General features: G+C 41.9%; 1 protein-coding gene across 5 annotated transcripts; it reads left to right on the top strand.

Annotated features, from left to right (window-relative positions):
• The first annotated feature begins 1,748 nt into the window (after positions 1 to 1,748).
• slc16a13 (solute carrier family 16 member 13) lies at positions 1,749 to 11,724 on the top strand. 5 transcript variants are annotated; one of them, XM_080886985.1, is made up of 7 exons: positions 1,749 to 1,867; positions 4,425 to 4,841; positions 6,925 to 7,170; positions 7,424 to 7,567; positions 8,861 to 9,117; positions 9,299 to 9,827; positions 10,654 to 11,724. In XM_080886985.1, the coding sequence occupies exons 3-7, from the start codon at positions 6,942 to 6,944 to the stop codon at positions 10,905 to 10,907; spliced, it is 1,413 nt and encodes a 470-aa protein (XP_080743111.1). In that variant the 5' UTR covers positions 1,749 to 1,867; positions 4,425 to 4,841; positions 6,925 to 6,941; the 3' UTR covers positions 10,908 to 11,724. The 5 variants fall into 5 exon arrangements, with proteins under 5 accessions (XP_080743111.1, XP_080743113.1, XP_080743112.1 ...); XM_080886986.1 differs by lacking the exon at positions 1,749 to 1,867 and adding an exon at positions 1,892 to 2,544 and having other exon boundaries at positions 4,425 to 4,836; XM_080886984.1 differs by lacking the exon at positions 1,749 to 1,867 and adding an exon at positions 1,893 to 2,544.
• Positions 11,725 to 13,742: the final 2,018 nt, after the last annotated feature.

Raw genomic sequence — 13,742 nt, 5'->3', positions numbered from 1 at the left:
TCACAGACCTGTAACGTCTTCTGTAAGAAGCTTTTCTGTCCCCCACTCGTTACCTGTATGAATGGCACCTGTTTGAACTCATCATCTGTATAAAAGACACCTGTCCACAGCCTCAAACAGTCAGACTCCAAACTCCGCCATGGCCAAGACCAAAGAGCTTTCGAAGGACACCAGGAAAAGTATTGTAGACCTGCACCAGACTGGGAAGAGTGAATCTACAATAGGCAAGCAGCTTGGTGTGAAAAAATCAACTGTGGGAGCAATCATCAGAAAATGGAAGACATACAAGACCACTGATAATCTCCCTCGATCTGGGGCTCCACGCAAGATCTCATCCCGTGGGGTCAAAATGATCATGAGAACGGTGAGCAAAGATCCCAGAACCACACGGGGGGACCTGGTGAATGACCTGCAGAGAGCTGGGACCAAAGTAACAAAGGTCACCATCAGTAACACACTACAACGGCAGGGAATCAAATCCCGCAGTGCCAGACGTGTTCTGCTGCTGAAGCCAGTGCATGTCCAGGCCCGTCTGAAGTTTGCCAGAGAGCACATGGATGATACAGCAGAGGATTGGGAGAATGTCATGTGGTCAGATGAAACCAAAGTAGAACTTTTTGGTATAAACTCAACTCGTCGTGTTTGGAGGAAGAAGAATACTGAGTTGCATCCCAAGAACACCATACCTACTGTGAAGCATGGGGGTGGAAACATCATGCTATGGGGCTGTTTTTCTGCCAAGGGGACAGGACGACTGATCCGTGTTAAGGACAGAATGAATGGGGCTATGTATCGTGAGATTTTGAGCCAAAACCTCCTTCCATCAGTGAGAACTTTGAAGATGAAACGAGGCTGGGTCTTCCAACATGACAATGACCCAAAACACACCGCCCGGGCAACAAAGGAGTGGCTCCGTAAGAAGCATTTGAAAGTCCTGGAGTGGCCTAGCCAGTCTCCAGACCTCAACCCCATAGAAAATCTGTGGCGGGAGTTGAAAGTCCGTGTTGCTCGGCGACAGCCCCAAAACATCACTGCTCTCGAGAAGATCTGCATGGAGGAATGGGCCAAAATACCAGCTACTGTGTGTGCAAACCTGGTAAAGACCTATAGTAAACGTTTGACCTCTGTTATTGCCAACAAAGGTTATGTTACAAAGTATTGAGTTGTATTTTTGTTATTGACCAAATACTTATTTTCCACCCTGATTTACGAATAAATTCTTTACAAATCCTACCATGTGGATTCATGGATTTTTTTTTTTCACATTCTGTCTCTCACAGTTGAAGTGTACCTCTGGTGCAAATTACTGACCTCTGTCATCATTTTAGGTGGGGGAACTTGCACACTCGGTGGCTGACTAAATACTTTTTTGCCCCACTGTATTTTGTTTTGGGGTTTGTTTGTTTTTTTTGCTTCTTTCTTGAAGTTGTGCATCTTCCAGGTTCTTAAAATCTCATCATCAACAAGCAGCTCTGAAAGGATATTAATCTAGATAATGACAGGAGAATAAAATTAGTCTTTAGTGCCCTACTGGGAAGTTTATTTAACTATTGTAGGAAAAAATTTAGCTCAAAAACTTTTGGATTTTTATAAAATCTGAAGTGGTCTGAAATTCCACTTCACTTAAAAAGACACAACGCATCTTATATTTATGTAAACCTAGTGATAAGACTTGTTTTTTCAGATAAGATTCATCTTGTTTTCATGGCAGTATGCGCGTGAGGACTGCGCACGCGCACCGGTTGTAAGTTTCCTGAGTGTACTCGTGGGTGGACTACAGAGCCTTATTGTGTAATTTAACTGTTTACAAAAGTGAAACTGGAGACCGTGGACCACGAGGTGGTCCGGGGAAAAGAATGCACCGGGGGTGAGTTGTGTCGCCGTGAGCAGCGCAGTGAGGCTTTGCTCAGCTGTTTACAGTTAATCGGTCAGCCGGCTTTTTCACTCTCACTCCGCTAGAAAAGGTGAAGTTCTCACAGTGAACGCTGTCATACCTCTGCTCACGCGCACACGTTAATAATGACGTCACTTGAGACCTCTGACTTGCGCTTGAAACACATTTTCAAATAGTTTAGCTGGAAAACATGAAAAGCAGTTATTTTTGTGTCGCCTCGGACAGCCAGTGCGCACGCGCCAAATGCGTCGACGTCAAGTGCATGTGATAATGATTGGGGAGAAGGCACGTGCACAATGTCCACCGCGCGGTCGTCCACCTGTTCGAGTGTAGCCGGCAAAACATTTAGCTTTCGTTTGAAGTTTGTGTGAAATGTATCTCCGAGTCTGTGAATCAGCCTTTAAAATAACCAGTTAGTGTTAGTCACCACAGGCAACTCGGACAGACATGGACTTCTTTCTTTATAGGAAATAAACCCAGCTTCATTACAGCGAGCTGTCGGGGTTATCTGCGTTAACAGAACCCTCGTACAAGCTGCTGACAACTTTGTAGGCTGTAGGAAACGAATGGTGGACATAGCAGCTGGTCCTGTTTAAGTGTCTGCTGTCCCCCTTTTATCTAACTCTGCCGGACTGCTTCTTCTTCTGCAGGTAAAACTCAAAGTGTACATTTTGTTATGGTGAAGCAGACAAGCAGTGGGTCAAAGTTGTATTTGTTGAGAATGACATTTTACTTTTAGTTTCATGATGGCTTTAAGTCTTAAGTCTTTGAGCTCATGTGTGTTAGCAGCAAATTCCTGTGATTCCTTCTGCTGAGCAGTGAGTAACATTAGGTTATGGGTGGATTTGGTGGTTTAACTTTCTGATGCTTTGACTCATTTGTAACTTATTGCTCGGATGTTGCTCAGCCGGACAGTCTGCACTATTATTGTCTGACTCCAGTATGGTGTGTTATAATTACATGCATGCAAGGAAAAGCCATAACATACATATTTATACATAAGGTAAATATTTGTAAGGTAAGACTCCAGCACCTGTGTTACCTGGGGCAGTCAAGAGAAGGTATTTGAGGAGCACCAGCCTCAAAGAGATGAGACTGGTGGTGAGAGGCCAGCTCAGCAATATGAATGAGCTCGAATCCATTGGTACAAATTCCAGCACGATAAATCTACGAGTAAGATGGAGAGGGGATTGCAGTCAGGGATGAAACTCTGGATGAAACTCATAATCTTCTCTTTAATGTTTTTCTTTCTTAATCACATTAAATTGATGGATATACACATCAAAACCTTAAATCTAATCAACATAGACATATTTACATATTTACTCATCAACATACACCACCAAACAATTCACAATATAACATATACCCTTGCAAACATTTATGGACCCAACAATGTGGACCTATCCTTGTTTCATAGCTTTTTCTCTTTTATTAAGATAATTGTTTATAAATGACTCGACAATTACTACAATAGATGGATATCTTAATACACTTTTCACCCCTAAAATATATTCATATTCCAATAGCAACTCCAGATTCTGACATTCAACATATATAATAAACCATTATATGAACTCTTACGGACTTGATGATAGTTGGAGAATAAATAATCCCACATCTAGACAGTAAACCCCTCGTTTATAAAACCCCCCCCCCCCCCCCCCCCACCCATCAATCCAGGAACGTGATCATTGTGTGGAAGGTATTAACCCACAAAAAACACAATTTATCATTAAACAGCTTAAATACGACAGCTTCCAATATAGCAGTAAAGAAGGAGTCAGCATAAATGTGAAAATTAAACTGGAGAACCATTTCAGAATCCCCAAGACATCAACAACGTTTTCAAATCCTTCTATAATCAGTTATATAAACTAGATCCTAATCCAAACCAAAATTATATAGAACACTTCTCAAAAGAAAAGGATCGTTCTAATTTCTCCACTGAACAAGCTAATATAACAAGCTTTTATTATGACAACAAAAGAACAGGGCAGACATGTCAGTGATGGCCGATATGGGTGCTTCTGAGTTGGGGGGTGATTGGGATGTGCCCTGGGATATCAGCTCCCTACATGCCTTTTGTTGGCTTGCTCTGGGGCTGACAGTTTAAAGGGGATTCAAAAGGAAATCACAATTTAATAAAATTGCCCCTCCCCTTAATTCATGTATTTTTACTACTTATAGTAGTGTCATTACGAGGTATAATTATTATTTTATGTTATTATTATTATTATTATTATTATTATTATTATTATCATCATCATCATCATCATAGACAATATTGCATTTCAGGGCATTTTTTTTATTTGTTTATTTTTGTTATTTCTTTAGCATATATAGTTTATATAGTTTTCATGACTATGAAATTATTTCATGTACCTTTTTTTTTTAATCAACACATACTTTACTGTGCATAGTTAACGGAGTACACTGGACTCAGTTTAATAATATTTTCACACAGTTTGCTTATCTTTTTGTCTGTTGACCTGTCCTTACTGGTCTTGTTTACCTCACACAAAAAAAGGATGACTGCTCCCCAAGGTTACTTGCTTCAAAAGTGTCTCAGGTGCCTAAAGACAGACCATGATGAGGAACATAGAAGCTCAAGCTCCCGCATGAAGTGCGAAAGGGCGTAAAGGATGGCACAGAGGCTCTTATCGTGTCAGCACAAGTGTCCCTAAACACCAAATCCACAGTGGGAGAAGTCTGCCACAGCTGACAGGGCCCAAGCTGCAGACTGCCACGGTGAGAGAAACCACTAAAGCTGGTTGAGAACAGCAGGGCTCCTGTGGGACTGACAGTTCCAGGCAGACGAGCAGCTGCCGGTAAACCAACCATATAACCATAGCGGTGTGTGACAAGGAACAGAAAACCACAGTTGTGATAGCCTGGCAATCCCCAGTGGACGGCAACATCAAGAAGAAAGAGCACATAAGGCAAGGCAAGTTTATTTATATAGCACAATTCAACAACAAGGTGATTCAAAGTGCTTTACAGAGACATTAAAAAACAAAAACAAATAAAAAGCATGATTTAAAATTGATTTAAAAAAAACAGTAGTTTAGGTCTGCATCCATCACTACACCCAAAGTTCTCACCTGGTTTGTGGTTTTTAGGTGTATAGATTGAAGTTCTCTGGTGACCTGTAATCGTTTTTCTTTGGCGCCAAAGACTATTACCTCAGTTTTGTTTTTGTTTAGCTGGAGAAAATTGTGGCACAACCAGTCATTAATTTCCTCAATGCATTTACCAAGAGCCTGTACAGGGCCTTGGTCTCCTGGTGACATTGTGATATATACTTGTGTGTCATCTGCATAGCTATGATAGTTTATGTTGTTCTTTATAATCTGTATCAGTGGGAGCATCTAAATGTTAAACAGAAGGGGTCCCAAGATGGAACCTTGGGGAACTCCACATGTGATACTTGTCTGCTCAGTTACCTATTGATACAAAGTATTTCCTGTTTTCTACGTATGTTTTGAACCAGTTTAGTACAGTTCCTGAAAGACCTGCCCAGTTCTCCAGTCGTTTGAGTAATATGTTGTGGTCAACTGTATCAAATGCTGCACTGAGATCCAGTAAAACTAAGACTGACATTTTTCCACTGTCTGTATTCAGACATATGTCATTAAACACTTTGGTCAGAGAGGTTTCAGTGCTGTGGTTCTGTCTAAAACCTGACTGGAAGGCATCGTAGCAGTTGTTCTGTTTTAAGAAGTAACTGAGCTGTTGAGAAACTGCTTTTTCAATGATCTTACTTAAAAATGGGAGATTTGAGATCGGCCTGTAGTTGTTCATTTGTGTCTTGTCAAGATTGTCCTTTTTCAGTATAGGTTTGATTACAGCAGTTTTTAGTGGTTTTGGAAACACACCTGATAATAAAGAAAAGTTGACGATCTGTAACAGGTCTGACTCTAAAGTCTTTGAGACCTTTTTGAAAAAACTTGTTGGCAGGACATCTAAACAGCAAGAGGAGGAGTTCAGTAAAACAAAGGGCTGAAGAAACAGTTGGAGCAGATGTGGAAGGTAAAGTTGAAAAGGGTCCTAGTGATAATGGGAGCATTAGGAGCTGTAACCCAGAGTTGCAGCAGATTCCAGGAACAACATCTCGGCGTCAGAGCTCCATGTGGAAGAGTGCAGTCTTGGGGTGTGAAGGAGATTTTGCATATATATGTGTGAGCTGATGACTCACGTGGAAGAGGAAGTAGTTTTCAGGGAGATAAATGGCTGACAGCTGAACAGAAACCAGAAAAACGAAAGTGAAAATGTGGGAAATAACACATCATAGAAAGTCATTAACAGCATCACAATGGCTGTAGTGGCTCACAAGCTTTTCTTCATAAAGTTAAAGAGATACTGATACTTTACAGATATGTATTTACCCTTTTTAATACTCTGCAAGTTACCTTTTTATTCATTGTGTTTGACACTGCATCCATAGTGTGATGATTGTTTACAATACTTGTCACTAATCATGAATAAAAGCCTCTGTTTAACTTGTATGTAAATCTGGGTCAAAAGACTGTGCAGAATGAGTATTACCCATTTTATGACTTTTTATAGCTGTGAATGTTTAACGAGTATGACCCAGATTGAGGTCAGCTGATAAGTCAAAGTCAAACAAAACATCGTAATTTATGGTTAGAATAAATAAACAGAGCTGCTTTGTAAATCATTCATAATTTATAAAGAGATGCAACACCGTTAAACTCTGAGTTATGTTGACACACTCAGACTTGCACCATGTTCCCCTCTGGCAGTGAAATATGATTTATCATTGATCAAAACCAGTGAGCGTGTAAATATTTGATCAGAGCTGATGTATGAACACTTCAGCGGTTACTGTCACCTCTCACCTATATTTTCTTGTCAAATGAAGACCTGCAGCTGAGTCACACATGCATGGGTCAACCAGACCATTTATTGGCCTGTGGGAAGTTAATCAATTATGGCTTTTGAGAATCACAGACAGGATCTGAGACTTGTTCTGCACTCATTCATTGTTCTCCTCACCTGCATTTCAGATAACTCTCCTTTGGAAATGACCAACATAAAGTCCAAATCGCAGAGCCAGAGCGATGAGGCCGAGGGCCCGGATGGAGGCTGGGGCTGGGTGCTGGTTGTCGCCATGTTTGTCAGCTCGAGCCTCGTGTTCGGCCTGATGCGGAGCCTGGGCATCTTCTTTGTGGAGTTCGTTCAGTACTTCGAGGAGAGCGCCCAGGCCATCTCCTGGATCTCGTCCACCGGCCTGGCAGCTCAGCAGTTCTTCAGTGAGTCATTGATGTTTGTGGAAGTGTGAGTGTGCAGTTTGTAGTATTACAGGTGACAACTGTACAGTAATTATTTTTCTTTCTTAATGCATTAAAACACTTATGGTGAGACTAAAGGGTAAATACAGACTACTACAGGATGCATATGTGACCCTGTTTGGATTAAGGTCTTTCAACCTTAAATCTTCTAAAGGGGGGAAAAGGTTGATATAGTTATAAATAAATGATGTAAATGTGTTTGCTTGTTCTGCAGGTCCACTGGCCGCTGCACTGTGTAATGCTTACAATCCCAGAGTGGTGGTGATGACGGGAGGCTTTCTGGCCGGGCTCGGCCTCACACTTGCCTCGCAGTCCACCTGTCTCGTACACCTCTACCTCACGATGGGAGTAATTTCAGGTAACGTGTATTAGAGTCTTAAACCACCAGTTTTAGCCCGCTTTAGCTCCTGTTTTTTGGCACATCCAGTGAAAAGCATCGGTACACAGCTGTAGCACTTTCAACTTTAACTTACAGTTAGGGTTAGCTGGGTGTCACAATGTTACGGTAAAAATGTTAAAAATACTTAATTCAGTGCCAGCAGTCATAATTAAACTCACTTTTTAAAGAAAGATGACTTCTGCACATCGTGCAGAAACAAGATTCCGTTCAGTTCAGTTCTGCTTTATTTATACAGCACCAAGTCACAACAACGGTTATCCCAAGGTGCTTTATTTTGAATGTAAAGACCCTACAACAATACAGAGAAAACCCCAACAATTAGATGATCCCCTATGAGCAAGCACTTGGCGACAGTAGGAAGGAAAAAAAACCCTTAAAAAGGAAGAAACCTCCCACAGAACGAGGCTCAAGGAGGGACACCCATCTGCTTTGCTTTTCTGGGCGTGAGGGGAGGGAGGCGGAACAAAACCATGCTGTGGAAGAGAGCCAGAGATTAATAATAATTCACAAAAAGACAAAATACAAGTCAGAATGACTCAGACACAGGTAAATGTTCAAAATGAACACGCTGCACTGCTGAACTCATTTCAAGCCGTGTGACAAAAAGCACAAAACTGCATCTGAGACGTGACATCACAGACGAGCAGCAGGTGTATTTCAGGCGTGAGTCACTCACACAGGTGCAACTACACTCTTGTTACGCTGCAGAGTGTAGTTGTTTTCAGTTATTGCTGCTTCTATGCATGCCATGAGCTAACTGTCCCCCCTCACTACACCGTCACCAACAGATCTGCTTTAAGTTTGGTGCGTCAAGATGTTTTGTACACACACCGTGTACTGCATACATCAGTGGTATTATTTTGTACTATTTACCTTGTGCACTTTGCCAGTGTTCTTCTACTCGTGTTGTGGTGTTCACGCTCATTTGATATGATAGTGCATCCACCCAGTTTCCCGTACTCATCAGAGGAAGAGCGCAAAAAATTGATTTTTGTTTTCCAAGTCAGGTGATGGGTCAGAGAAACATTTTTATTTCACATTTACAATATGTTAAGTTGTGTCTCCCATCTGCGGAGCCTGAGGTTGTCTTACAGCTTTGTAACATTTACTGACCGAAAGTAGGATTTTCTTTTCTTTTTCTTTTTTTTTTCCAGGGTTTAAAGAGGGTTTTAACAGTTAACCGATTAACTCATAAAGTAGTGAACTGCTCGCTTGCCTCTCATGGTGTACTTTGCTCGCTTTGTGCTCCAGGTTTTGGATGGGGGATGGTCTTCACTCCCATGGTGGCCACAGTCATGGCTAATTTCACTCGCCGGCGTGCCCTGGCTCTGGGACTGGGGTTCTCCAGCATCGGCCTCTCCTCCTTCGCTTTCAACCCGCTCTTTCAGCTGCTGGTGGAGACGTACGCCTGGCGAGGGGCCCTGCTGATCCTGGGGGCTCTCAGCCTCAACATTGTACCCTGCGGGGCGCTGATCCGTCCGCAGCGGCGCTCTAAAGCACCGGCAAAGGTAGAACAGAAGGAGGAGCAAGGCAGTGGTCTGGTTTAAGTAAAAATGTCTCTCTCAGAGAGGAATATCATAATGTTCTCTGTCATAACCATCAGGACAGAAGAGTAAAGTTTCTTGCTCACTGACTTTGGAGCGATATGTAAAGATAAAGCTCAGACTTTCCTTGTTTCCTCTCCTGCAGGTGGATTCAGAGACAAAGTCATGTGCGTCCATGCTGCGGCGCATCGCCTCTTACCTGGAGCTGTCCCTGCTGACTGAGAGGCCCTATCTCACTTACACTTTGGGCGTTACTCTGTTTAACGTCGGCTACTTCGTGCCTTACTTCCACCTGGTGGCCCACAGTCGCCAAGTTGGCTTCTCAGAGTACCAAGCTGCCTTCGTTATGTCAGCTGCAGGTGCTTCGGACATTTTGGGGCGCGTAGTGTCGGGCTGGTTCTCCGACCTGGGCCACTTTCGGGTTGTTCATTTACTGACCTTGTGGACAGGCCTAGCAGGAGTGTTTATCATGCTGCTGCCAGTGAGCTCCATGTCTGGCTCCTACGCCGCTCTGATGGTGATCAGCCTGCTTTATGGCTTCTGCTCTGGGGCTTTGACCTCCGTTGTTTTTGCAGTGGTGCCCATGATTGTGGGCGTGGAGCGCACGATGGGGGCACTCGGACTGCTGCAGCTCATCGAGAGTGGTGCTGGACTTCTGGGGACTCCTTTGTCAGGTAGGTGTGCGTTAAAGCTGCTGAGATAAAGCCAGCTTATAACAAAAATGACTCCATTGTAGCTTTAGTTTGAAAAGAATCTATCTAAAGTGACCTAAATCAGCCCAAAATACAACACACTGAATGTGGTGCTGTCATAAGCTTGGATAACTGCTCTTATAAAAGGCAGACACCTTGTCTGCACACCTGCTACTTTTTAGATCACTTTGTGGCATTTTACTGTTAACCTCAAACCTGTGCAGAGAGCAAAAATCAAGTTTTGTGAAGCCGATCCGACTTTCACTTTTAAAAATCATCACTGGACGTGCGAGCTGCGTCACCTCAGTTTTTGGTTAGTGTCACCAGAATCATTCTTTCTCCACATTCAACCCAAAGCAGAAAGCTTTGACAATAAAAAATGAGCTGTCAGTAACTGATTGACCTGTTTCTGTTTTATGTTAATTTCAAAGCATGTAAAAAAGAGTTTAACACAAAAATGAACCCTTTTACAGATCAAATGTCTGATCTTAGGTTTCCTGCCACATTTTTTCCACTTTAACTGTCTGCACTGTTAGAGGTCACTGGATTCAAGGCAGAAAAATGAATGAGCTGTTCAGAAGCTCTTATTTTACCCTACAAGGCTTCTTTTTTACTAGTATTCAATGATTAAACGTGTGATTTTGCAGAGCTTTATCAGGGCTTCATATTTTTTTAAACACTGCAGTGTTTTCCTTTAATCGACATGAGGCCGATATTGTGCACTTCAGTTTATCCCTCAGTCTTTCATCATCTCATTCTCAGTTTTACGGTTTCTTACATTTCAAGTAATATCCAGGTTTTCTTTCAGGATTCCTGAAGGACGTCACAGGAAACTACATCGCCTCCTTCATGGTGGCCGGCTCCTTCCTCGTCCTCGGTATGCTGACCATGACCACCCTGCCTCGCTTTTTCTCCTGTACTGATCCACCGCCTCCTCAAAGACGTTCCCTCGATGCCAAAGAGAAAGTTTTGGATTTAGAGCTGGAGCAGATGAATAGTTCGCCCTCTGACAAAAAACACACAGTGGAGTCGAATGATCCAGCAAACCCAAAACTGTGTTAGTAGATAGAGCCTTGCACATTCTGAGCACACAATCAAATTGCATCCTGTTGCACACCTCCGTGAGCAACGATGTATTCATGTCATACCTCAGAGACTCAGTGAAAGATGAAGCTTCCTGTGAAACTCGTAGCAGCTGTAAGGGAGCGGCGAGCTCCTCCCTCTGTTACAAATACGAACCTCAGTTTAACGCTGGAGCCAGAACCTTCTGCCTTAAAGAAAACTGGACATTTTTTAAATAATTCACGTGACTGTTTTTGACATGTGACATGCAAAGTGAGGTGCTGTTGTTTTTTAATTAATCAATTTTTATTATTATTTTTTTGTTCATGTGAACATGAAACCTGAGTCTGACTTTTCTGCCGAAGACTGGCCAGGATCTTTTATATTTGCACACACATTCTTTGAATGTGGCACAGCTCGAAAATTAAGCAAATGCTTGATCATCACAGCTCAGTTGAGTAACAACTCAGTTAAACTTCAGGGACGTCGGTCCGTGCTGTCAAGAAGCATCCATGAGTCCATTTCACCTGCTTTAATACAAATGAAATCATGCTCTCATTTTCCCTCCTGACCTGCTCATGTCATTGTTGGTAGAACGAGTGTGCAACTGCAGCCAGTTCAGCTTCCACAGGTTTGCAGAGTCCCCCAGCACAGTCTGAAGGGAGATACCAGGAGACAGGCTGTTACTTGAGGAGAGCTGAAGGCGAGCACTGCCAGAGCTACAAAAATGACCTAATGTATGATAAGGACCGAAGCAAAAAGCAACACTAGAGAAAAGTCAGGAGGGAGCGAGCAGTGGTCCTTTTTTTTTTTTTTTTTTTTTTTTTTTTTTAATGGGGTTGTTTCCTCTGCAGAGCATCTGTCGTCACTTTGGTTTACGTTAGAGCAGGTGAAGGGATTCAGTGGTTTCTCCTTCCTCTGGACAAATAGATACACCTGAACTTTACCTGAATTCGTGTTAGACACCGATGGTCGAGTGCTCTCCTCATTTATTATTTTGGTGTAGATACCCTCCATAAAGTGAGTCACTTTTTTAAATTTTGCACCATCAATTCATACACTTTTACTAGCTTGGCATGACAGGACTAATGTGTGAAACGTTAGCTCTCTGACCTGATCTGCACGTGACAATGTTTTAATTCGGAGAAGCCCAGTGAATTGAGCTTAAAACCAGTGGCACACTGGTTTTGGTCGAGTTACTGACAGGTCCTGTGAAAGCTTTTTCAAGGTTATTATAGTTAATTAATACTAAACCTATGCATGGCAAAAACTTGCATCACTTCAGTCTGAGAAGCAGCCTCCACATTAAGGCTGGAGTCTAAAAATTATTCTGAAACTGATTTTGAAAAAACTAAAATAACATTTTTAAACAAGAAATTAAACAAAATAAATTTCAGCTCGTTGAATAGGATATGAAACTAATGTAAAAACGCTACAATACATGTGTTTTTTGGACTTTTTATATTCTTAACCCTGTCGTGCCAAGTGTATCACACATGAGCTGATGTATGAGTTTGTAACACTTCTATATCGTTGTCATCATCAACATTAAAAGCTTAATTAAATTGCACAGTAGATTTTTAACCTATAAGATGCAAAAAAATCCCAAATGTAGCAACTATAGTACAAATTTTGTATTTAATTAAAGCGTTTCGTAAGGTTCAATAAGCTCTCGATTTTCAAAAAAATATAAGAATTTTCTAGCGATTACTTTGTGGTTTAAGCTTTAAAGGGTTACATTTTTAAAGTTCTTCAGACATACAATATCTCACAATCATATGTGAGCCTCTGCTGGCTCAAAGATGAGGTAAACCACAGTGTCAGCTGGTCTGGGTAAAAGAATTTGTACTTTAGATGCTGACTGGTTATGATGCTTCAAATTTAAAGGCGTGTTAAACACACATACACGCTCCAAAATTAGGAGAACAAATTTAACGACTGCAGTGGCTGTTTTTCAGGTCTACGCTGATGGTGATTTACTGCTGCCTGCAAATGCCTGATTTATGGTTGTAATCTGTTGAAGCGGATGTTTGGATATAAAAACCGCAGCATGTCCTGTCCTGTTAACACTGACTTATTATGAGCTCGGCTAAATGAGCTACTCGTGGCGACTCTGAACCTCAGGAATTCCTCTTCCCACCGCTGCGTTTTGTTGCACAGCAGGAACACAAGACTGTGTTTTCCTGATGACACCGTCGCCTTTTTTCCTCGAGCACTTTGTACTTTGCTGACCGTAAACTAGAGCAGGCTTTGTAAACCAGACGTGTTTGGTTTGGAGAGCAGCTGAATGGTTGCCATGTTTGAAAGAAGAGCATGACTGGATCACTGTGACCTGCTGATCATTAGCACACTTACTTACTTTAAAGGTGTTGCAATGCAAAAAGCAGGTGGTCTGTGCTGAACAGCTTCTTCTTAGTGTTCTTCCTCAACTGTCTGTGACTCTGGAGTAAATTTACCTTGTCAGTTACCTGCAAACTGTCAGTTACCTGCAAACTGTCAGTGATTGTCTTCTTTATTATTATTTTTTAAAGCAAACGTATTTTCTTTCAGTTTATTTCAGTCTTTTCCTTATCAGACAGATCTTCACAGAGATTGTTTTCATCTAAAACGGCTGCAGGATGATGCTGCCCTCTGCTGGGCTTTTGACAGAGATACAAACCGTATTCATCTTCTTTAACCACCTAAGACCTGAACTCTTCCACAGCATGCATTTTTAATTTCTCTTTGATATTTGGGCTGATTGGGACCTGATGAATGTAAAAACAAAGAATTACCAGATTTTTTTTTTAACCTAATTTTTGTTTCTAAGAAAAATGAGAGCCGCATATGAGGATA

The sequence above is a fragment of the Rhamphochromis sp. 'chilingali' genome (assembly GCF_963969265.1).
Source record: "Rhamphochromis sp. 'chilingali' genome assembly, chromosome: 1".
NCBI lineage: Eukaryota > Metazoa > Chordata > Actinopteri > Cichliformes > Cichlidae > Rhamphochromis > Rhamphochromis sp. 'chilingali'.
The sequence above is the reverse complement of the archived record's forward strand: the minus strand, read 5'-3'. Positions and strand labels throughout refer to the sequence as shown.

Excerpts from the sequence above, each read along its gene's own strand:
- slc16a13 (XM_080886987.1), top strand. The coding sequence starts at position 6,942 with ATGACCAACATAAAGTCCAAATCGCAGAGCCAGAGCGATGAGGCCGAG. Across the intron at positions 7,171-7,423 it reads GGCAGCTCAGCAGTTCTTCA|GTCCACTGGCCGCTGCACTG; the intron begins GTGAGTCATTGA and ends CTTGTTCTGCAG. Across the intron at positions 9,118-9,298 it reads GCTCTAAAGCACCGGCAAAG|GTGGATTCAGAGACAAAGTC; the intron begins GTAGAACAGAAG and ends CCTCTCCTGCAG.